This window comes from Salvia hispanica, chromosome 3, assembly GCF_023119035.1.
Source record: "Salvia hispanica cultivar TCC Black 2014 chromosome 3, UniMelb_Shisp_WGS_1.0, whole genome shotgun sequence".
In the NCBI taxonomy this organism is placed as follows: Eukaryota; Viridiplantae; Streptophyta; class Magnoliopsida; order Lamiales; family Lamiaceae; genus Salvia; species Salvia hispanica.
In genome coordinates this window covers 9607786-9629951 of record NC_062967.1, presented here as the reverse complement: position 1 = coordinate 9629951, position 22166 = coordinate 9607786, and the positions used below count along the sequence as shown (strand labels likewise).

The window sequence follows — 22166 nt, the reverse complement described above, 5'->3', positions numbered from 1 at the left end:
TGCAAACACTTTATTTGCATATCAGGACCTGGTTCAATTTTTAAGAATGGGGATGCCCCTGCTTCAGATGAAGCATTACTTTTATCAAGCTCTAACCAGTATATGATTTTCAATCCAGGAGTCCGCAACCCAGCAGAATCAGTTTCTCCATCTTGAGAGAAGCCAGTGCTCCCTCCCTGCCCAACAGTACCATCCGATATGAGTTCAAAGCGAATGGCATCCTTCCACCTGCCTTGTCGAAGTGCATTCACTTGTCTTATAACAGTGTCCATAGTAAGGGCAACACATAGCTCATGTAGGATAGAATACAGCATCATGAATGGTGATTCTGATGCAGCCATTCTACGTTCCAAATCATCTCCTAGAGCATGTCGTCGTGAGGCTTCTACTTTCACGAGTCCACTTCTCTCACCAACAAGCAGCTCCAAATGCAATATTCTCCACATTGATAAGTGACCTCGATAACCAAGTGTAACAAGAATTTTAAATTCCCCATCGACACGGAGTGTGACAACACCATCAGAGACTCTAATTTCGGTAAATTCTTTTGGCAGTGAAACTTCAAGTAACTTGGACCTAACAAGTGTATCTAGTTTCTTTAAAGCTGGCCCTTGCTGGTCCTCATTCAATGTGCCCAACATGCCCACATCTTCAACACATTTTGGTAAACGCTGATAGTTTCCAGTAAGTAGAACCTCAATGGCAGAGGGAACATCATAAATAGGAGCTCGAGCTTGTTGTAGTCCCTCATGCATAAAAAACATGGAATCTGCAGCTTGAGTGAAACAAGTTTCATGACTGGACAGAGTCGACGAAAGTTGTTGGCAATATTGTATCAAAGGGACCTGTGACTCCAGTAGCAAGAAGCAGAAACAATAAATACTATGAAAATATGTATCTTTACCCAAAAAAGAATATGATAAGGTAAAATATAATCTTGAACACTGAATAGCATCTCTCTCTGAAATTATAATAACGATATGCAGTATGGTCATCAAAAAAGCAGCTTGGTAAAAGTCTGCCACCTAAATGAACTACTAATAGGGAACTAATTTGCATTTGCAATGATATGTAGACTAACAAACACTGTGAACTCCGTTGAACACAACCTAAATACAGCCCCAAAAGGAAATCCAAAGGGTACTTCCACCAGATTAAACAAATTCACTATATGGGTCCAAAAGAAAAAGTGAAAAATTTAGATCCTCTATCTGTACCCACTAATCAGAAACAACATAGAAAGGCACAATGTCTCTCAAGCAACTCTTTTGACTGTATCCTCCAATTTTTACCAATACATTTAAATTCAAATATCAATGAAGCCCCAGTTCCCAATTTATCGAACCCTTATGTCATATTTAATCATAATCTTCCCTCCCAAACAAGTTAAACAACAAATCTTCCTATACACCCCAAAAACCCCTCTCTCCACCCCATATTTAACTGAACTCAAATCAAGAATTCGGCCACTTAATCTATCATCCGTTCCATTCCATCAAAGATAACCTAAATGCCTTAATATTTCAACTGGACAAATCCACCACCACAAGTCCAGGGAAACTCAACCCGCTTCATTCTCTGTCACACCATTGTGATACACATCCACACAAAACCTGGAGTAGAAAATGAAAGTAAATTGACAAAAAGATAGCACCTGCTGGCACCACTTAGCGAGGACATCAAGACGGAGCATCCGCTGCTGCGTCTTAACAATGTACTTGAGAATCATAATCTTCTTCTCGGAGTCCGGCATCGACTCCGAAGACTTGGATTTCTCCACCAGTTCCTTCAGCGCGACGTACGATTCCTCCGCCGCCCTCCCCACGAGAGCGGCGAAATCCACCGTCTCCTGCCCTACCTCCGTCATGATTCCCCCAAGTGAATTCGCGAATTTAACAATTGAATCGTTATGACGGAGAAGAGGAAATCATCGGAGCAGGATGTTTGCTTCTTGGTCTCTCTCTCCTCTCTTCTATTCTTTGTAGTAAAAGGAATTGATTTCGCTTGCCACTGTTATTTAACATCGACTCAGTTCTGGGCTCGGGTCGATTCGGATCTGGGCCGGCCCAATGTATTATTTTCAAACACGAATAAAGTTAATTCATAGATAGAAGAATAAAAATAGGGCGTGAAAGGGTTCAGCTGAGTGGCTCAGTGGATCGAATTTGGTGCGGCAGTTTCACCAGAACAAAGTGGTGGCGCCGCTCACTCAGTACGCAATCCAATGTCACGTCGAGAAGACCGTAGCTCGGAACCGAAGCGCCACCGTTCGCGGTTCGACCGTGAACCTAGGTACTTCGAAATGATACATTTTTCACATTTCTCTGATTGTTGATAACTGATGAATTGACGAGTGCTTCTCGTGTTGTATGTCTGCGCTGAAGCCCCAAGAGATCTAGGAGAGATGGTAAATCGGAGACTGAAACCGAGCCGGACTTGGATAGGGACCGGTCGGACCGGGTTCATCGGCACCACCGCCGCCTTCCAGGTCCGCCGCCGCTTGAATCTGGAAACTTGAACGGCCGTGAATCTGATAGAGGAGCTGATGGACATAAAGAATCTAATCATACGAAAATACCTCAGTCGCGGCCGTACTTTCAGGTATCTATTTAAATTTCTTTACTTGCAATGCAGATTTTGTTCTACAATTTTGTGAAATTTTTATTGCGATGTATCTTTCAGATATGAGTTTTCTTTATTCTGCCTGTTGGTTGTAATTGCTGGCTATTTGAGTAATATAGCTTTCAAATTGTGATGTATCTTTCCGGTGTTCTTCATTGATGATTTCAAATTGATTTAGTGTACTACATTATTTTTATATATTATGTGTAGCAAAATTATATTATCCTAGAGTGTTCATGCATGTAGGACTTGATAGGAATAGAAAACGAGCTATTCTTATCGGGTGCGAAATCATAATCTCTATGGTTGATATTTGCTTGGCTGCTTGGACTCTGACATGCGTTGAAATAACCTAAGCTTTAGCTTTCGGACGTCCATGATTATGGTGTTTGTACTCGAGGTTGCTGGAGCCAGATAGGAGTTTGTTCCATCATCATGAAAGTAGTTGAATGCTTTCTGTTGCTATGTTGGAGTACTAGTCTTCAAACACTGTACAATTCTTTAAATTTAGTAGTAATTGTAATTCAGAAACCTAGGGTCTACGTGTAATTCTTTGAAATATCAGTCCTGATTCAGTCAGCATTCTGAAAACTGTTTACCCAGGTATTTACTTTTGTGTTCAGCTGGTTGAATACGAGTACCCCCATTTATATAACAGTTTAGGCCTGCCTGTGCATGTCTTGTAACAGCACGATGGTCGTGATAGTGCTGGGCAGAATGGAAGAGGCTTCAGCCGCAGGACAGAGAGTGGTATGCTTTTTATCTTGTTAATCTTACTCCCGTTCCTCTCATTCTTCATGTAAATGACTTCTGGGGCAGTTCTTAAGTTGTAGTAGTTGGATGTCTGATCAGCATTCTTTAATTGCTTTTAGGTGCTTACTTCATCTCCATCCAACTACTTAATGATATACTAGTATTAAATTTCTTAAAAGTTTTTCTTAGTGACTGCATTATTCAGAGGAACTTCAGAATGGTTCTTAGTATGAGTAAGCGGGGAACAGAAAAATGTTGAGCATCGTTATTCTTTACTTGTACGGTCTTCAGCACTCATAAGACTATCATATATTGATGGGGTCTTTTTAGCCACGCATAGCACCTTGATATGATCAATTTATCTCTATGTCCTACATCTTGTTTGTATGTCCTTTCATTTTCTGTGATGTCTTCATAATTCTCGACTACTACCAGTATATCAAGATGCATCCCAGCTATGCTTCAGCTTTTGAAACTTTTTAGAAGTGTTACTTATCTCTTATATCAAGAGTTTATCTTTTAAAATCCATCTTCTTCTCCAGAACGTGGATGGTGGCCTGATTCCAAGGAACAGCGAAATGATAGATCTACCAATAAAACTGTGTCAACTGATGCTCAGCTAAAGGATGAAAAATCTAAAGACAACAGAGAAGGCAGTCATATGTGGCGCCATGATAGGTACTTTGAAATGGAAGGCAATCAAAAACCTCCTGCTCGTAGAAGGCCATCTTTCAGAGAGCAGAAGATTCCTGCCGATCCAGAGAAACCCAGCAAAGCTGCTGATGATCCAGTGCTGCGAAACCCACAAGATCATGCCATAGATGGTGGAAGAAGAAACGACAGGGTGCATAGCTCTCGGTACTCTGACAGACCTGAAAGACCAGTTGCAGGGGAAAGAGAGTTGAACAATGCTCAACCTTGGAGGGGTAACTTCCCATCCAGAGACAGATTTAACGCCAACGGTAGACAGAGAGGTAGAGATAATAGATTCACTCCTAGGCAAGGCAATCTTCCAAGTGGGGGGCGTGTTGAGAAGTGGAAGCACGACCTATACGATGAGGCCAACAGAAGTCCACCCCGGAAGAATGAAGAAGATCAGATTTCGAAAATTGAATCTCTCTTGGCCTCGTAAATGCTTTGTTCCTGAATCTAGGGAGTTCATAAACCCCAACTTTTATTGTATGAAATGCATTCTTCTGATTGGTTTGGTGCATAATACATTCGTTTGGAATTGGAATGCAACCTATTTTGAGTAACTGAACAATTTCTAGTTTTTCTTGCTGTAATTAAAGTTGAAAGCGATTTATTGTTCATTTTTGTTGATTTACTAGTAACACATTCAAAGATTGCATGCATATAAACAACTTGAATTTGATTTATTCAATCCCTTTACATTCTACCATTACAACACCAAATAAAAGAATATACAAACAATTAAACATTCCATCAAACTTCATGACAGTATGTATGATCATCTCTTGCTAATGGCCTCATTTACTAGTCCTTCCAACATGGTCGACGTTGGCCGGAGCTTTGGCACTGAAGCTCTTGGCATGCGGCAAATGGCCAAAATCGATGGTGGATGGAGGCTGGTAGTCGGAGCGAGTCCGACGATGGGAGGAGCCCTCGACGGAGTCACTGCCACCGAGGAGGAGATGGTAGCTGCGGGCGGTGGTGGAGTTGTCGGAGAGACATCGGTAAGCATTTTGCGGCTTTTCCTTCTTCATGGCGTGGATAAGAAACGGTATCAAACCTTCCATTTTGTGATCTGATTCTTCAAGTATAGATGTGATTATGCAATAAAATGTTTTTGGTATACTACTTCTATGAATTGGGATGAGGAATATATAGACTTGTTTCAGGTCAGCTTAGTTGAAAAATGGAGGTGTATTGCTTTGAACAACCACATCTACATGTTTATCCCAAGACGATACATTTTGTTGACAATTTGGAAATGTTTCCATCTTTATCTGTGTTTCGAATTTAGACTGGTTGACGAAAACAGCAGCTGGCAAAGACAATGGCGGCGATTAGAATAGTCAAATACAATTTCCATTTTTTAAGACAATACAATTTCCCCATTTTTATCTTAGTGTTTTCGTTTGAAATTCAATTCCAATTAATTGTTTTTGACTTCTTTATCATTACAGATAAACACAACTTGGTTATTTAAAAGATACACGCTCACATTTATTCAATGCCTTCGAGAAATGAATTACTTCATCAATTGCATTTCCTATTCTAGTTTATCACATACTCAGTGTCCTATTTGTGTATCACTACTAGTTGGGTTTTTCTCTTCAATTTCATTTTCTAATAATATTTGAATTTTATTTATAGTACTAACTAATAGTAATTCAGATTAATTATATCCAATTTAGTCTGTAGGTTTTTAACCATACTACTATAATTTATACTTTTTAGTTCTGATTTATTATTGTGTTGTCTGTTAGGGTTCAAAATTTAATTTATAATGGAGTATTAATTTTATAACAAAAATTTTAGGGTTTACATGAATTGCTTTCCAACCAAAATAATTTTTACTACATTAAAGAAAAGGAATACTAGTATTATTCCTAATACTTTTCCATGTACCTATGAATTAACAAGTTCATGGTATAACAAGTTACAAACTACTACTAAAAGTTTCTCAAAAAAAATTTATAATAATACTTACTCCCTCTGTTCCATCATAAGCGAGTCACTTTTCTTTTTGGGATGTCCCACCATAAGTGAGTCATTTTCATTTTAAGCAAAAAATCATCTCTTACTTTCCTGCCTATTTTATTCCTTGCACTCCTCTACTTTTCCATCTCTTATACTTTACCCTCTCCATTTTAACTTTTTTACTATCAATTCCTTAAATCTTGTGCCAAAAGAAGTGACTAGTTTATGGCGGGACCAAGGAAGTACAAACTAAGCTTTTCTCTATAAATAATAAGCACAACCCTCCTCCTTTGATGAATGTTCTTCAGGTGTGACAACAATGACATAAAATAGATTATGCATAAATGCACTTTCCCATCAGAATAGTACTAGAGTATAACTAAATCAAACATAGAATTACTGTGAAAATCGTAATAGAAAATAGCGACAAGGAAAGCAGACCAGCAAATGTGGCGGTGCATTTTCCCGTCTTAGGTGTAGATGGCAACACGTAGAGCATCCAAGGCTGCTGCACGGACAGAGATATCACCGTTGTCCAGGTTCAGAAGGTGAAACGCGTGTGTGCTGAAGGACAAAATTAAAAATAGGAATAACAGTACTTTTCAATAAAGATAAAAAGTTCATGAGAGTACGTATATAGCCAGAGATGTTGATTAAGGTTGGTTATTGTCAGGATAAACGACCAAGCGGTGATGGTTGCAGACAAAACCTGAGAAACGTAAAAACAAATTAGAATGTTATGCTTTTGAATTGTATATCGAAATGTAAAAAACCAACAAAATGCTTCAAATAAAGGATAACAAACTACAAACAGTATCTGTTCGAGTTAAGGTGGGAGCCAGTCTGTATCAGTATCACAAAGCTATTATTGGACATACACCACCAACAGGCAACACCCCATATTCTCTACATGGCAGCTACTTTCACAAACATATCTGGACAGACAAATGCGCATATAGCTAAAGACCCCTGCATGATTTCAGTGTATTTTGATTAAGCATTTAAAGTACTGGTATAAATGATGGTTCATCCACGGAAGTATGGAACACAGTGTTTGGCAGATGAGGGAAGTGCATCCTTGTAAAGTTCATTGTCTTGATCCCCAGATCCAACTGTAATTGACAGCAGGACCTGCATAAAAATTGAAAGAAGAGCATAATACAACTGGTAGAAATGAAATACTGTTAATTGCTATGATTAATGAGATCATAGAGGTTGCTGGTGTCAGGTTGTTAGAAGAACCTGAATCTCTTAACTGGGAATGCTGTGTTTGGGGACATCAGTGCAAGTTCAACTACCTATTACAGCCCACTGCTCAAGAAATCAATTATGAACAATCAGAAACAAGGGTTCAGTATACGGGACGAACTTATTACAGGTGTGACTTAACTTTGGTTAAGTCTGCAGAAGGGTCATAGCAGAAAAAGAGAGGCCTAAACAGCAAGGGATGAGAGATTTGGGCTGTGTAATAGGACAATATAGCGGATTCGTGGCCTTGGACAAACAGAATAAGAGACCAAACACGGGTGCACAGCTCTAGCTTCGCGCTGAAACTGATGTAAACAAACCAAAGTGACAGACACGCCCAAGCAGATATTACTTATTAGAATACTTAGTAACCTGAGAAGAATAGAAACCAAACTTTCAGGATGAGATATTGACTAGAATTAGAAGAAACGCTCTAACATGAATGAAATTGAGGAGGTGCACCCTTTAATCTGAGGAGAATGTAGTCAGGACTGTAAGAATGAAATGCAGCTAAAACATGAGTTTTCATTAGCAGAATCCATCCAGAACCAAGTTAAGGAAAAGAGTTTACTGAAGGTAGAAAGAAGAAAATTAGTTGTAGCAGAGAATGCTAGAGAAGAAAATGGCATGATAGAAAAAAATTGGCAGAAACTATTGCATCAGATATCACAATATGAATAATAAATAACAAATAGGAAGAGAATAGAAAAGAGAGGTAGTTTCTAATAATACAAGTTAGCACTTACAAGAGTCGCATAAGGAAACTGCTTTTCAATTTTGGTAACCACTCTGACTTCAATCCTACTAACTCATTGAATAGATTCTGTAACTGCTTACTGACTTTGCTATTTACCGAACTAATCTGAACTTGTTATATATTCCTGATAGATCCTACAACTGATCTGGATGCAGGGATGGAATGCAAGCTGAAAAGGGCCTTTGGCTCGAGCAGTCATCAAAGTTTTGGTTTGAAAAGCTTACAACAATAGTGTTGCTTTGGGGAAATTCATTTTGCTCAGGAAAGAAAAACCTTCTCCGACTTTTCCATTCTTAACAAACATATACAAGAAATGCTTACACAGACTCACCCAGTACACACATAGCCAAGCATGTGACTTTGGTTTTTGAAAGTTACATACCTAGCAGACAATTTCCTGGTGAGGAACTACCATTACAAATGAGATGAAACCTCAACGTACACCCATGATCAGTGAACTATCTGAAAGTACAGCTGCCTTTGTTTGACCCTATGATAACAAACACTTCTGCTAAGTGTTGATAGAAGTTATATGATGACATGTTTTCACCACAGATGGCTAAATAGATCAAAGCTTTTATAGTATTAAAAATGAACTTTCAGCAGATACAAATTTGAGCTCAGTATCCTAATTTCCTTACTAATTAGTTACCAGACCATCTTTGTATGGAAAGAGAATACGAAGCTTATCCATCTCAATCGTCTAGGACTTGTGCTGCTGGAGAAATTGAGAAGTCTATTCTCGTTGATGCTCATTTAGAAGATACCAGATCATAGATATTCTATTTGCTAAACTTTTATGCAGATTATTGTGTTGTATTGTAATATCTCAATTATTATTGCAGACTATTTTTATTATTTTGCTCTTCCTTCTATAAATGAGATAGAAAATTCTTCCTGGAGAAATTGCTAATGAGAGGGAAGAAATGTCTTAACAGTCAGCAGAAGAATAGGATAGGATCTAGCTAAGCATCACAAGTAGGCTCAAAGCGTCAAAAAAATTAATACTATGAATTATAACGGTTACGCATGGGAAATACCATGGGGAAACAGTAAGTTAAAAGAATGATCATACCAAAATACCAACTTTCTACTATTTCCAAGGATGGCGGGTCACCAACCAACTCTACAACTTTGGTAAACAAAGTAGCAAACATGCATAGGAACAACATAAAGTGGGAAATCCCCCACGACTATGAGAAATATACATAGGAACGACCCAAAAGTGGTCAATCCCCCACAAAGAAAACATGATATACCCAGCTGCCACAAAACGATGGGGGGGTCTTACCCATCCTCAAATTTAAATCTGAGGTTAGGATAACCCCATTGGTCCATCCTAACAAGTGCCGTCAGAATTGGTGGCGCGGAAATATGATCATAAACAGTGAGGTCAGAGGTTTGGGTCCCGCTGCTTGCCAAAAAGTCTGCTGCGCGATTGCCTTCACGGGGTATGTGAGTGATCTTGTATTGAATCTGCCGAAGGAGAAGCCTGATCTGAACTATTGTGTGTCGGAGAGCTGTTGGGCCTTGCTTCCCTGATTTAAGCAGGGTGACAATAGCAGCCGCATCAAGCTCAATCCAAACATGGACCCCATGCTCCTTTGCCATCAACAAACCTTGACATAGAGCAAGAAGCTCCGCTTCAAAGCCTGAAGTAGCGGCGAGGGGGGTGCAGAAGGCACCAAGGAGCATGCCATCTGAATTCCGCACCAGTCCTCCACCTCCTGCCTGCCCCGATCCTGCGGCAAAGGAGCCATCAGTGTTAAGCTTGACCCAGGGATGATCTGGAGGCTGCCATTGCACAAGAAGGGACCTCATAATCCTAGGTCGCAGTGGATTTGGTAGCATGAAGTCGTCCTCTTCATTACCGTGCAACGTCTCACATTGCATACCAATACCCAAATCCGTGGCTCCTGTGAAGGCAGATCTGGTGGGTTTTCTTCTTGTAGTTTGATCAATGGGCATTTGCACAGCTTTGTTATAGTCTCTCTTTAGTCTTTTTCTTTTCCTCCTAAAAACTTTGCCGCATGTCTCTTTTAAATGCTTCACATTTCGACAATCCATGCGAAACAGAGGGATTGGTCTTTTTCTTTTCTTCCTAAAAGCTTTGCAGCATGTCACCTTTGAATGCCCCACAGTTCGACAATCCATGCAAAGCAGAGGGATCTTGTCCCATTTCACCCTTCGGGTGATTTCACGTCCACCAATATCAAGCACAAACTTTTTTGGTGGTGGTTTGGATATGTCTATTTCCACACACATTCTAGCAAAGGATATTCTAGAGCGCGTGATAGTCGCGTGATCTATTTTAATAGGATTGCCAAACATTCTACCAATTGCAAATAGGGTGGCAGTATCAAAGAAACGCAGAGGCAAGGCAAATAGACTACACCAAACACCAACATTACGGGATTCAAATGACAGATCAAACTCAGTTGTCCATTCAAACACACGCATAGGATGTTGTTCAATGAACCACACAGGTATGCCATTAGGTCCATTAAGCAAGTTAACATAGTCAGTAAAATCAGACAGTTCAATGAGAACATGCCTATCATCTAAATATTTCCATGAACACGACCCAACAAAATTCATGTTAGCAAAAGCGTTTTGGATATGTTGGGAGGTGGGGATTGAGAGGGGGAATTTTCCAACAATGACGTGTCCTAGGCGAGGTGCGAGGTAAGGAGTATCAGTAGCCGAGAAATAGATAGACGGCTTACCTAAGCTCTCGCCGATGATTCCCATCGGCGACGGATCTAGTAAAACCGGCCCCAAATTGGGGTGGTTGTTGTTCATCACTAAATTCATTCCCACTAACTCCCTTCGCTGTCAGCGTAGAGAAGGTTGGTAGGTAGAGAGGAAGGAAAATAGTGGGGGCGATCGGTTAATGGTCGACGAGGAAGTTAAGTGTTCAATTAGGGCCGGTGATTGTGCAGTAACGAGCTCTACAATTTAGTCACCGGAGGTCAACCTCTCCTCCTCTGCTCTCCTTCACCGTAACAACTCCTCTGCACAGCATCTCCAGGAACGAAAGGAAGCGGAAAATAACCACCAGATAAAACCGAGAGGGAAAAGAGCGGCGAAATTGAGAAAAAGCGTACGTAAAATCGCCCCAATTTGCAAATCCTAGTTCACTACGGAGTGGAAGTATGCGGTGGCGGTTGCGGCGGCGGCGGCGTGGTGGCGGAAGAAGGGGAATCTTGGTGCAGAACCTGAAAATTCTGGATTGGGGACGACAAGCTCAGGAAAAAAGATGCCCAAACTGATTTAGGGTAAAGAGAAATCAAGGGAAAAGCCAAAGTAAAAAACGATGCCGTTTCGTGAAACGCCTAACATAAACAGTCATGCAGTTGATGGCTGATATTGGTTTAGTAGAAATAAGTAGTTTTTTAAAACCTAATTCATTGTTTTACTAGTCTATTTTGGATTTAGATACCGAAGATATAACGAATTAAATTTGGAATTTATTGTAGCTTTTAAGTCAGACGGAGTACTAAATAATAATTCATGAATTAATAAAATCAAAATAATATTAACAGAAATATTAATATAAGTGTCCAAAATAACTCAAAACTTTCGACCTATCCATTGTAATATAGCAATTCTTTACAAATTAATTGTGATTTACTACTTATTTTGCTAGAACTCGAGATTCTAGCCTAACACCATTTGTTTATTTTTGTCACGTTATGTTAAAAACATTCTAAACCGTTTTGGCACGTAACATGTCCTCATGGTCTATAAAACTTTATTAATATTATTAGAGCTACTTTTTTATTATTTTAAAATAAAAATTATAAAAATACCCTCAAGCTCATGAAAGGTATTAGTTTACAGTCTATTTACTTTCTTTGCTTCACTAAATATTGAGAGAATATCTTCTTTGATCCGCAAACTTTGTTAAAATATCAGTTTTGATTAAAGCTTTAATTCCTTGAGAAAGTGAGAATTCTCCAGTGAGATTGTTCATGGTAGTTTAAAGAGGTGATGTTTTCGATGAGTTGTGGGATTACATCACGAAATCTATTGTGTTCAGATTTAGAACTAAGAGATTAGAAGTTTTTAAATTAAATATGGAATCAAGCCATAAAATTTAAGATTGTTCTTCTCTAGATTTATCCTCTTTAATGACAACAAACTGTCAATTTCATCAATACTTCTTTCAAATTTGTTGCAACTCAAATCCAACTTTTTGAGAAATATTAATCTTGCTAAAGAATTGAGATTTTTCTAGAAAGAGAATTGTGACCAAGAGTTCATGAATTAAGCTTGGTAACAAAGCTCCATGAATTAGGAGTGAGCTTATATTTCGTTGACTAGTGAGAGAGGATGAAAGAGAAAGAACCATAGAAAGGACTAAAGCTTACACGAAAAATGATAATTTGGCAAAGTTTCCAGACAAAAAATTGTAAATGATAATTTGGCAAAGTTTCCAGACAAAAAAAGATGTAATCCAATACTTTAATGAAGAAGATAGTAAATTGACAAAATTGTCCTTTGTAGTCTTGAGGATATTTCGCCATAAAAAAAGTTTAACAATAAAATTGTAGATCAAAAATATTAAATCGAGGTTCAAAGACTTCGGAAGATATTTCAAATTTATAGACCAAAAGTAATACCTTAACAAAGTTCAGAGATAAAAAAAAAATCCCAGTCTTTTAAATAATGACAGTTTATCTCTAATCAATGGATTATGATGGATTTTTTATTATAGATATATTCCATCACTTGTTTTTATTAATACATAATCTTTCATGCATAGAAAATGGGACATTCGCCAAAATGATTTAGTGAGTTGCTTTATAAATTGTAAATAAAATAAATTTTATCAAGCTGGAATAGCTCAGTTGGTTAGAGCGTGTGGCTGTTAACCACAAGGTCGGAGGTTCAAGCCCTCCTTCTAGCGATTTCTAGGCTTTTTTTTAGCAAAATATTAAAGATTTAAAAATACGTTTCTGTAAAAAATAACTATATATAATTATAATTGACCTAAATTTAGTATGAGAACATGTTTCATTTTTTCACAAAAAAATCATGTTAACTTGAAAAAATACTTGCTTCATTCCTTAAAACATTATTCATTTTATCATTCTAAAATGTTTATATAAAAACTAAGCGTGGCATCTGCCATTTATCTTAGCATACTTTAACTCTTATTAAAATTAATACCCAAAGAAATAAGTAATGTTATATGGAACAGATAAAGAGCCACTCGTTTTTAATGTTAAATTGAATAATATTGACTATCAAATATTGGAGTAGCATGTTTACACAGTGCTCTTTCAAAAATTTATCCATGATTTAAAGTTTAAATAATATTGAATACTAGTAGTAATATTTATTCAATTCAAACTTTTTTTGTTCATGTCTATCGATTTGGTACTCCTTTTAGCCATCATTGGATAAATCACTTAAAAGACACCAACAGTTATTCATAATCGATATAGATGGTGATTGATGATATTGTGTTGGTCGTTTTTTCAATTTGAAGTCTTTGGACTTTTGATTATTTTGATATTTTACATGGTTAATTTTATTTTTTGGGTGGTGAATGACTGAATGGTGGCCTGGACACTTGGTTCTATATTTTAATAAATGAATGAATGATGATAAATTTTTGAATTTGTGTTGGATGTAAAATTTATAAAACATAGTAGTAATATATAAGTTCCAAATCTTAAATTTATACATAAAATATAGTAGCATATACATATGTAAAAACTATAGTGAAGATAGGTGTATATTTTAAGTAGCATAATTGTATGTACATATTATCAATAACTATGTAAATTAAGTAGTGGAGTAGTTTTTTTCGCACAATGAGCTCATGCATTTTGTAGAAAAAGGCATAAGAATAGGGAAGAGAAAATGCGCACATCATATGAATGTAAAATTGACCCTATGGTACATAAGTAAGCTCATTATAATTCTCAGGATCGGAAATTTGATGGCCACGATTTAATGTTATTGATATCATCAGAGTATAATTCTATAATTAGGGCCCGTTTGATAAGAAAGATGAGATATAACAAAATTTGTTAAATAAGAAAAGAAATGCGGGCTTCGTGTCAAGATAAGCTCGGATGAAGGTTTTTTCGTTGTTGTTTGGTAGACAAGAAATTATCTAGATTTTGTTTATAAATCATAATAAATGAGGTAGAAATACTATCCGACCAAATTTGTGAGATACATATCTTTGTATTTTAAGGAAAAATTTGCGGGCTCGGATGGGCCATAGAGAAAACCACAGGCTGACCTAGTAGGTTAACTATGATATCAAACGCTTAGAAATATTCATATAAGTATCTATATCTATGCATTACTAACTTATCAAATGGGCCCTTATCATATTGTTATTAAATTCTTTATTTTAAAAATGTTGGTTTCTAATACACCTCTACATAACATATGTATGCTCTTTGGGCGTATGCATTTATCGCTTTCCATCTACTACTACGACTAACCGACAATTTATTAGGTTGAATTTACTAATATTATAATTCTCAAACTAAACCAAACCTAATTAATAAAGTATGGTTTCTTAATCTAATTTACACGTTCACGCCTCATTCTCAAACAACAATAGTAAAAGCAGCAAAATGACGAATTTGATCACTAAAAAAGTAAAAATAGTCACAACTGCTACTCTCAACTCACTGTCATTCTTCAAGATTTTTCAACCTTCTTCTTGGAGTCTCCCGGTCAATATTTAACACACACAAGTCCTACAAAGCTAGAAAAACACCCCAAAATATCTGGAGAATTCAGCTGATCTCCAATTTCATTGATTATTCTGCAAATCCGATCAAATGGGGTGTTCTCGGGGACTAAAAGCCGCACTCTTGCTTGGAGTCGCGTTGCTGATTTTCACGGAATCAGTGGTGGGTCGTTTCGTGGTGGAGAAGAACAGTTTGAAGGTCATGTCGCCAGATAGCATAAAGGGTAATCACGATAGCGCCATCGGTAATTTCGGGATTCCACAATACGGTGGAAGCATGGCCGGAGCTGTGGTGTATCCGAAGGATAATCAGAAAGGATGTGACGATTTTGGGATTTCTTTCAAGGCTAAACCTGGAGCGATGCCTAATTTTGTTCTTCTCGATCGCGGAGGTACGGTCCTTTCTTTACCTAATGTTCAGGTGTGACTGGCATCTCCAGTAGTCAAAGGGGGCTTTTGACGACGATGATAAAGAGGCCTAATTTGATGGTGTTGTTTTTGCGAGATAGTGAGATGTCTTCTTTTGTTAGCTTACTTGGTTTCTAATTTTGCTTTGAAGCCTGTTATTTATAGGCAGTATCCCTAGTTTTGAACGATTCCCTTTCGGCTTATTCTATTGATTTTTATATCAATCTGATTTTGACAGTTCTTTTCTTAGGATGGTTATTTAGTTAGTTGACATATCATGTTATTCATTTGATTTCTAGGACGTATTTGGAATTTTGTTTTTACATTGTCTGGTTGGTGGGCTAAAAGCATAATTTCTCATCATTTTTCTGGGATGGACTCAATTCTACTGTTATTTATTATGCTTCATGTCCGCTGCAGATTGTATTTTTTGCTTTAAAGGTTTGGAATGCCCAAAATGCTGGTGCTGCGGCAGTTTTAGTGGCTGATTACATTGATGAAGCATTGATCACAATGGACTCGCCTGAAGAAAGTTCTAAAGCTGAAAAATATATGACAAACATAACAATTCCATCTGCATTGATCGACAAAAGTTTTGGCGAAAAATTGAAGGAGGCGATCAATAAAGGTGGCATGGTAAATGTGAATCTTGATTGGAGAGAAGCTGTTCCCCATCCCGATGATCGGGTTGAATATGAACTGTGGACTAATAGCAACGGTGAGTGTGGATTCAAATGTGATATGCTGATGGAGTTTGTGAAGGATTTTAAGGGTGCAGCTCAGATTCTCGAGAAGTCTGGTTATACTCAATTCACGCCACATTATATCACATGGTATTGCCCTCAGGCATTTACCATTAGCAAGCAGTGCAGGTCTCAATGCATAAACCATGGAAGATATTGTGCTCCAGACCCTGAGCAAGATTTCAGCACAGGTTACGAGGGAAAAGACGTTGTCATTGAAAACTTGAGGCAGCTATGTGTGTTCAGGGTAGCCAATGAAACTAAAAAGCCTTGGATATGGTGGGATTATGTTACAGATTTCCAAATTAGATGCCCCATGAAAGAGAAGAAATACAATAAGGAATGTGCTGAGGGTGTCATCAAATCATTAGGTGGTTGCTTATGTCTTTCTCATTAACACACATGCCTTTGTTGTGGAATACTCATGTACTGATGTTTCTTGCAAATCAGGGCTTGATCTGAAAAAAATTGAAAAATGCATGGGTGATCCTGAGGCTGATTCGGACAATCAGGTTCTGAAGGAAGAGCAGGATGCTCAGGTTAGTATTACAACAAAGTTTGGAAACAGTTTTGAAGTAAAACAGAAATTTTGTTTGCACCACCTTTTTGTCTTGAAGATGATTGTGTAAAATTTCTGAGAAGTACAAGTCCTGCAGGTTGGCAAAGGCTCACGCGGTGACGTAACCATATTGCCTACCCTTGTGGTGAATAATCGGCAATATCGGGGTATGCTCACTGCTTAATATAATTACCTCTCATATTATAATTATCTAATGTGCCTGCTGTACAGGAAAATTGGAGAAAGGGGCAGTATTGAAGGCTTTATGTGCTGGTTTTGAGGAAACAACAGAGCCATCTGTTTGTTTAAGTGGTGGTAAGATATTTTGAGAGTAAATCGTGCCATAATGAAAGCGTCCATTCACATCTACAACTTGGATTAATTGATCTGGTAACTGCAGATGTAGAAACAAATGAGTGCTTGGATAACAATGGTGGCTGTTGGGAAGACAAACCAAACAATATTACTGCTTGCAAGGTGCTTGACCAAAATTATTTTTATCATTGCAGAGGTTGCTAATTTCTAACATCTATTCTACGCACATCCAGGATACATTTAGAGGAAGAGTGTGTGAATGCCCAGTAGTTAATGGCGTGCAGTTTAAGGGAGATGGTTATAGCTCTTGCGTTGGTAAGTAAACTGGAAGAAGCTGGTTGTTTTTATGATCCTCATTATTTCTTTATAGCTGTAATGCCTCTAACGACATAAAACCGGTGTTTGAAAGTTGTTTTTTTTTTAACAATTGAGAGTAGTAAGCAATGTAAGCATGTATAAAGTTTATCTTATGCGGTCATTTTTCATTTTAGAAATAAATATACACAAGCATCTTTTGATCGCTTGGATCTAGTTTTTTGTGCCATGCATTTAAACAAGATCGCACAAACTTTGTAATACATCACGGAATTATATGTGAAGTGCTAATCAAATGAATCATGTGTCAACATTGCTGTGAGGGGTCTTGGTTGTGTAGTTATTCACATTATTATCATGAACTGGAGTAGGCGCATGGCTTCCATAATATGATGATATATGCAACCTCACCAATGATTGTTTCTTTCAACCTTACATAGTAACATACTCGGTAATATGTGGACAAAATTTCAGCAACTAACATGAAGGGTGAAAAGTGGAGGTTTTGTCCCATATTTAAAGCCACATAGAACTGCATGCCAGTACTTCTAATTTTTTATTAAAATCATAAATTATGACAGTGCTTTCCATGTGGATTCTGATACTAGTGTTGAAGGCATATAATTCTCTCCTAGATGCTCACTCACATCATCTTGTAAATCAATGGGCTAGTGCAAAAATAGAACAATTAGTTCTGTATATTTTTTAACCATAGTTCTTGTTTGTAGGAATTATATTTGGTAGACCACTTCAAATCTTTATTTATCCGCTAGAATTAGGAGACAAAACTCTTATTTCCTTGCAAAAATATCTTAAGCTGTTTGGAGATAATTGTCTAGTTGTCATAATTTTTTCCCATATTTAATGCAGCAAGTGGACCTGGGCGCTGCAAAATCACTAATGGTGGATGCTGGCACGACACCAAAAATGGGATCACTTTCTCTGCTTGTGTGGTTGGTTTCTTACTTTCTTATGATGTTTAGTTATTATTTCCAAAATTAATTATTTGGTCCGATATAAAATTTTTGGCATTCCTTTTTAACAGGATAATGATGATGGGAAATGCACATGCCCTCCAGGATTTAAAGGTTTCTTTTCTGCATACAGATGTTGATTAATGTAGCGAAAAAAAGGCATGTCAGTGCCCTGAATGCAGTTGCAAGAATACATGGGGCAATTATGAGTGCTCATGTAGTGCAGACCTGTTGTACATCAGGGACCATGATACCTGCATAAGTCAGTTCATGTTCATTCTTTTTGTGAATCACTGGTTCACTTTGATTCTTCCATTTTTATTCTGATATGCTTCTTGTGCAGGTAAGAGGGCTACCGAGGTCAGGTCTGCCTGGACTGCTGTTTGGGTCATTTTTCTCGGATTGGCTATGGCTACCTGTGGAGCATATCTGCTGTACAGATATAGGTTGAGGGTATGTATTCTAAACATCTAGTATGTCATGATTTAACCTTGTTTCATATCATTCATGGATCCACGATATTACTCAGTGAGAACATGTTGTTTCCTAGTTAGGCTACTTTAAAGTCTCTTAGCATGAATGTTTCTCAGCCGTATATGGACTCGGAGATACGGGCTATAATGGCACAATACATGCCCCTAGACAGCCAAAACGGAGTCGTAAATCATGTAAACGAAGAACATGCTTGAAGATGGCAAATATGTGTTGGCATGCAAGGGTGATGTAGGGGGCTCTAACGAGGTTGTGAAGATAAGAGTTAAATATATTAGTAAAACTTTGTTGGGTCAATGAAATCGACCCTCAAATGTATTTGAAAGGTGATAGGTTTTAACTGTGTACTCCCTCCGTTCCATAGTAATGGAGGCGTTTTTTTTCGTCACGTAGATTAAGAAAAATTGTGTTAGGTGAGTTTAAGTAAAGAGAGAATAATGTAGAAAATGAAAAAAGTAGGTAAGAGAGAGTAAAGTAGGTGTGGAAAAATGTGTTGACTTTTACTAAAAAGAGAAATGACTCTATTACTATGGAACGTACCAAAATGACAAAATGACTCTATTACTATGGAACGGACTACGGAGGGAGTACATTTTAGCAGATAGCAGTTTGCGTAGAATAGATAATGCATCAAAATGCCGATTGCCTTTTTCTTGATGTAAGGAGAGATACCCTTGTTATCACAAAAGTGAATTTTGTATTAATTAAATGTGGTGAAAAACTAGGGTGTTTTATGGAACTTTTATAAATGATTTTTTTGAGGGTATGTAAATGGAGATTTAGGATGAATGATGATTGAAACAATTATTTGAATGCGTTAAGAATGCTGATATTTCGACTCTAGTCAAATAGTATTGGTTATTGTGATTACTTATTACTAGCTAGCTGAAAATTTATAATTAATTTCTTATTAGTATTTAGTATATCAAACATTAAAAACTAGAGCGTTTGATTGCTAAAACAATGCCTTGAGACACTCTCCCTCCAACAAAAGAAATACACAGAAACTCTTATGATTTGAATATTACTCATCCTTCATGGCTTATTCCATGAGAATAGTGAACTTTATATAAGAGAACCTAAAAAATAATGGTTTATCAGTCCTCATCAATGAGAAGATGTTGTCTTTGCCTCGGTTATATTTTAGTGTACATGTATTCCAAAAAATAAAATAAAATAAAATCAAGAATCCATTGCAGAAATGGCTTCCATTAGGTCTATGATGTGGTATTTATTCACAGAAAAGCTCTTTGTCATCATCATCTGCAATCTGCATCATGATTGTGGTTTTGGAGAGGGAATCTTCAAGTCAAGTCCTAAATCCATTCCATTGTAGGCAATAGGAGAATACATCCATAGATCATCTGAGCTCAATAGCTGCATATATCAACAATACAAATGGTGCTCAGTGTCAAGATTGGCTAATCCCAAAACCAAAACATTAATTAACCAATACTAGTATTTTTTTTACCTTAATCTGCAGCTGCAAGAATTTGACATATTGGACAGCCTCTTCAAGCATTGTACTAATATCAACCTGTGATAACAAAGGTTGTCTACTTAGGAACATGTATAAATCATCAAACATCATTCAATGCAGTCAATTCTTTTCTGAGCTATGCTCACCTTAGTTCCATTTGGCACTAAGTTCTGCAGGATTCTCAATCTCTCATTGATTCTCTCTCTTCTTTTCTATAAGATTGTGTAAAAGAGTGAGAAACAACAAATGGTCAAAAAGATGAAAATGGTGGTCATGCAAAGATTGAAATTTACCCTTGCATATAAGCTCTGTGGATCAGTAGCCGATCCCCTACTCGCTCTAGCCTTTCCCTTCATGTCCTGAGCTCCACTTCTCCTCGAGCTCGAGCTCGACTTGGAAGCATTTGATTCGTCCTCTGAGCAGCAGCCACTCGATGAGCTCTGTCTGTGAAGCACCAGATTAGTGCTAGTAGTATTGTTGGTGTCATTTTCATCTTCAGCCTTAGCACATTTCTTGAGCCTCTTGTTTCTTTGACACTGCATTGCAATTACAAGATATTAATTCACTGCAAGAAATTAAAAGAGAGAGAGAAAGAGACCTAGTTAGTCTACTTACTCCTGTAGGGATTTGAGGCCTTTTCTTGGATATATGATGAGAATGGGTGGTGATATGTGATGATTCTTGAAGAACTTCTCCGGGCAGTTTGTCCTCTGAGCTTCCGTCGTTTAGGAAGCAATCGCCTTCCAAAACACTGTTCTTGGCATCAAGCACAGAGTAGTCCATTGCCATCAAAGAGGTGTTGTTGCTCACATAAGGGTAACTCAAAGTGATGCTGTTATTATTTCCAAGTGAAAAGGAAAAGATGGTGGTGGCATTGGTGTCCTTGGCAGCAAAATCTCCGTCATTTGCAGCCCAGAAAGCAGCACTCGGGACAGAGCAGTTCCCGAGCAGCTGCGCCATGAAGTCCGCCTCGTCTGAGCAGATCCCGCTAAAGCTAGAGTTCCATTCCCCTTCACAGATTGCTCCCACAGTTTCCATATATACTCAATCAGAATTAAGCCTTGTGTCTTTTGTTTTCTTGCTATAGAAAATGAATCAAGGCGACATATTTATACTCTTAGCTAAGTGGAGTATTTTCTACTAATTAAAATTAGACAGCTAAGAGAAGACTTAGTTCAAAATTGAGACAACTTGATAAACAGATTTAACCAATATCATAAACCAATCATTTGAGCAATTATGATTAACTGACATCAGATCTTTGAGTTTAGATTTGGTAAGTAGAGAGGGAATGGCATCTGGACAACGTGGGTGTCGTTTTCGAAGCATTAAATTAATGCCTAAATAAGTGGAATGACAGTTAACGATCGTGGGAGTATATCTTGAACTACCAAACAGGACATAATATCTTCCAGCTTGGCTATTGTCGGATGCCTCTTTCTAATCCAAAAAAAAAAGTGTCCCTAACATAAATTCCTCAACTCTGCATTTCGGATGCGGAGAGAGAGAGAGAGAGAAAGAGTACCTTTTTTTAAAAATTATTAGAGGCGTACGCTTCAAACACGCGTAAATGGGTATAATATATGCTTATAATGGATACCACATTAGGTCAAGATTACATAATAGTTCAACAGCTAGGCAAATTAATATTAACGAAGGAAGAAGATTATTCAAATTAAGAATTTGTGAAATAAGTAAGATATGTAGCTCAGTGGGCAGTAGCTCTATAACAGTACTGTGATACATGGATTTGCATAATGCATTGATTTGTCGGAGCCACATTGGATCATGGTCGTAACTATTAGTAAATTACATCTCTTGTAAAGATTGTAACAATTAAATCTAAACAGACTGGCCTGAGCTGGAAAATTAGAGGTAGAGATACATTTATATTTTTTTTGTTTATTTCTATTACTGCTACAGGGGAGAAATTCATTAAGACGTTGAAAAATAAAAGTACTTAGTTCATTTGACTAATGTACAATAAAATATTTTCATCAACGTTCAAATGACAGGAGAGCGAGATCTTTTTCTTTTTTCACTATTTTCTTCTCTGGTAAGCATCTTAGAAAACTATAGATATATGATCATGTATGTATGTTCAAATTT

At 37.5% G+C, this 22166-nt stretch overlaps 5 protein-coding genes, 1 non-coding gene and 1 pseudogene across 11 annotated transcripts in view; 3 read left to right on the top strand and 4 right to left on the bottom strand.

Annotated features, from left to right (window-relative positions):
* LOC125209228 (mediator of RNA polymerase II transcription subunit 14-like) overlaps window positions 1-1969 on the bottom strand; it is a 4263-nt gene extending 2294 nt beyond the window's left edge. The window contains exons 1-2 of the mRNA XM_048108831.1: window positions 1655-1969; window positions 6-845 (exon numbers count right to left, since the gene is read on the bottom strand). Coding sequence (XP_047964788.1) covers window positions 6-845; window positions 1655-1867 — 1053 coding nt within the window. The 5' untranslated portion in view covers window positions 1868-1969. The remainder of the gene's footprint in view (window positions 1-5; window positions 846-1654) is intronic.
* Window positions 1970-2115: 146 nt separating this feature from the next.
* LOC125214406 lies at window positions 2116-4688 on the top strand. The gene is made up of 4 exons (XM_048115419.1): window positions 2116-2292; window positions 2385-2601; window positions 3312-3372; window positions 3918-4688. Exons 1-4 carry the CDS (start codon window positions 2225-2227, stop codon window positions 4505-4507), a joined length of 936 nt encoding a protein of 311 aa, XP_047971376.1. The 5' UTR covers window positions 2116-2224; the 3' UTR covers window positions 4508-4688.
* A 44-nt stretch (window positions 4689-4732) lies between these two features.
* LOC125214407 lies at window positions 4733-5278 on the bottom strand. The gene has a single exon (XM_048115420.1). The coding sequence runs from the start codon at window positions 5133-5135 to the stop codon at window positions 4866-4868; it is 270 nt and encodes an 89-aa protein (XP_047971377.1). The 5' UTR covers window positions 5136-5278; the 3' UTR covers window positions 4733-4865.
* A 1007-nt stretch (window positions 5279-6285) lies between these two features.
* LOC125214405 lies at window positions 6286-11345 on the bottom strand. 6 transcript variants are annotated; one of them, XM_048115418.1, is made up of 4 exons: window positions 7285-9116; window positions 7053-7173; window positions 6675-6751; window positions 6311-6606 (listed from the first exon to the last, which is right to left on the bottom strand). In XM_048115418.1, exons 1-4 carry the CDS (start codon window positions 7320-7322, stop codon window positions 6513-6515), a joined length of 330 nt encoding a protein of 109 aa, XP_047971375.1. In that variant the 5' UTR covers window positions 7323-9116; the 3' UTR covers window positions 6311-6512. The 6 variants fall into 6 exon arrangements, 5 of the variants coding, with proteins under 5 accessions (XP_047971374.1, XP_047971372.1, XP_047971375.1 ...); XR_007175108.1 differs by having other exon boundaries at window positions 6286-7173; window positions 7285-7353; window positions 7433-9116; XM_048115417.1 differs by lacking the exons at window positions 7053-7173; window positions 7285-9116 and adding an exon at window positions 9123-11345 and having other exon boundaries at window positions 6286-6550; window positions 6642-6751.
* A 1540-nt stretch (window positions 11346-12885) lies between these two features.
* On the top strand, window positions 12886-12959 carry TRNAN-GUU. The gene has a single exon. It is a non-coding gene; the product is annotated as a tRNA-Asn (tRNA).
* Window positions 12960-14688: 1729 nt separating this feature from the next.
* LOC125215510 lies at window positions 14689-19032 on the top strand (annotated as a pseudogene).
* Window positions 19033-19574: 542 nt separating this feature from the next.
* On the bottom strand, window positions 19575-21151 carry LOC125216837 (transcription factor bHLH84-like). The gene is made up of 5 exons (XM_048118614.1): window positions 20673-21151; window positions 20351-20593; window positions 20204-20269; window positions 20049-20114; window positions 19575-19954 (listed from the first exon to the last, which is right to left on the bottom strand). Exons 1-5 carry the CDS (start codon window positions 21093-21095, stop codon window positions 19853-19855), a joined length of 900 nt encoding a protein of 299 aa, XP_047974571.1. The 5' UTR covers window positions 21096-21151; the 3' UTR covers window positions 19575-19852.
* Window positions 21152-22166: the final 1015 nt, after the last annotated feature.

Coding starts and splice junctions, on each gene's coding strand:
- LOC125214406 (XM_048115419.1), top strand. CDS start 2,225: ATGTCACGTCGAGAAGACCGTAGCTCGGAACCGAAGCGCCACCGTTCG. Junction 2,293..2,384: donor CGGTTCGACCGTGAACCTAG/GTACTTCGAAAT, acceptor TCTGCGCTGAAG/CCCCAAGAGATCTAGGAGAG. Junction 2,602..3,311: donor AGTCGCGGCCGTACTTTCAG/GTATCTATTTAA, acceptor GTCTTGTAACAG/CACGATGGTCGTGATAGTGC.
- LOC125214407 (XM_048115420.1), bottom strand. CDS start 5,135: ATGGAAGGTTTGATACCGTTTCTTATCCACGCCATGAAGAAGGAAAAG.
- LOC125214405 (XM_048115417.1), bottom strand. CDS start 10,861: ATGAATTTAGTGATGAACAACAACCACCCCAATTTGGGGCCGGTTTTA.
- LOC125216837 (XM_048118614.1), bottom strand. CDS start 21,095: ATGGAAACTGTGGGAGCAATCTGTGAAGGGGAATGGAACTCTAGCTTT. Junction 20,115..20,203: donor TAGTGCCAAATGGAACTAAG/GTGAGCATAGCT, acceptor TTGTTATCACAG/GTTGATATTAGTACAATGCT. Junction 19,955..20,048: donor TCTTGCAGCTGCAGATTAAG/GTAAAAAAAATA, acceptor TGATATATGCAG/CTATTGAGCTCAGATGATCT.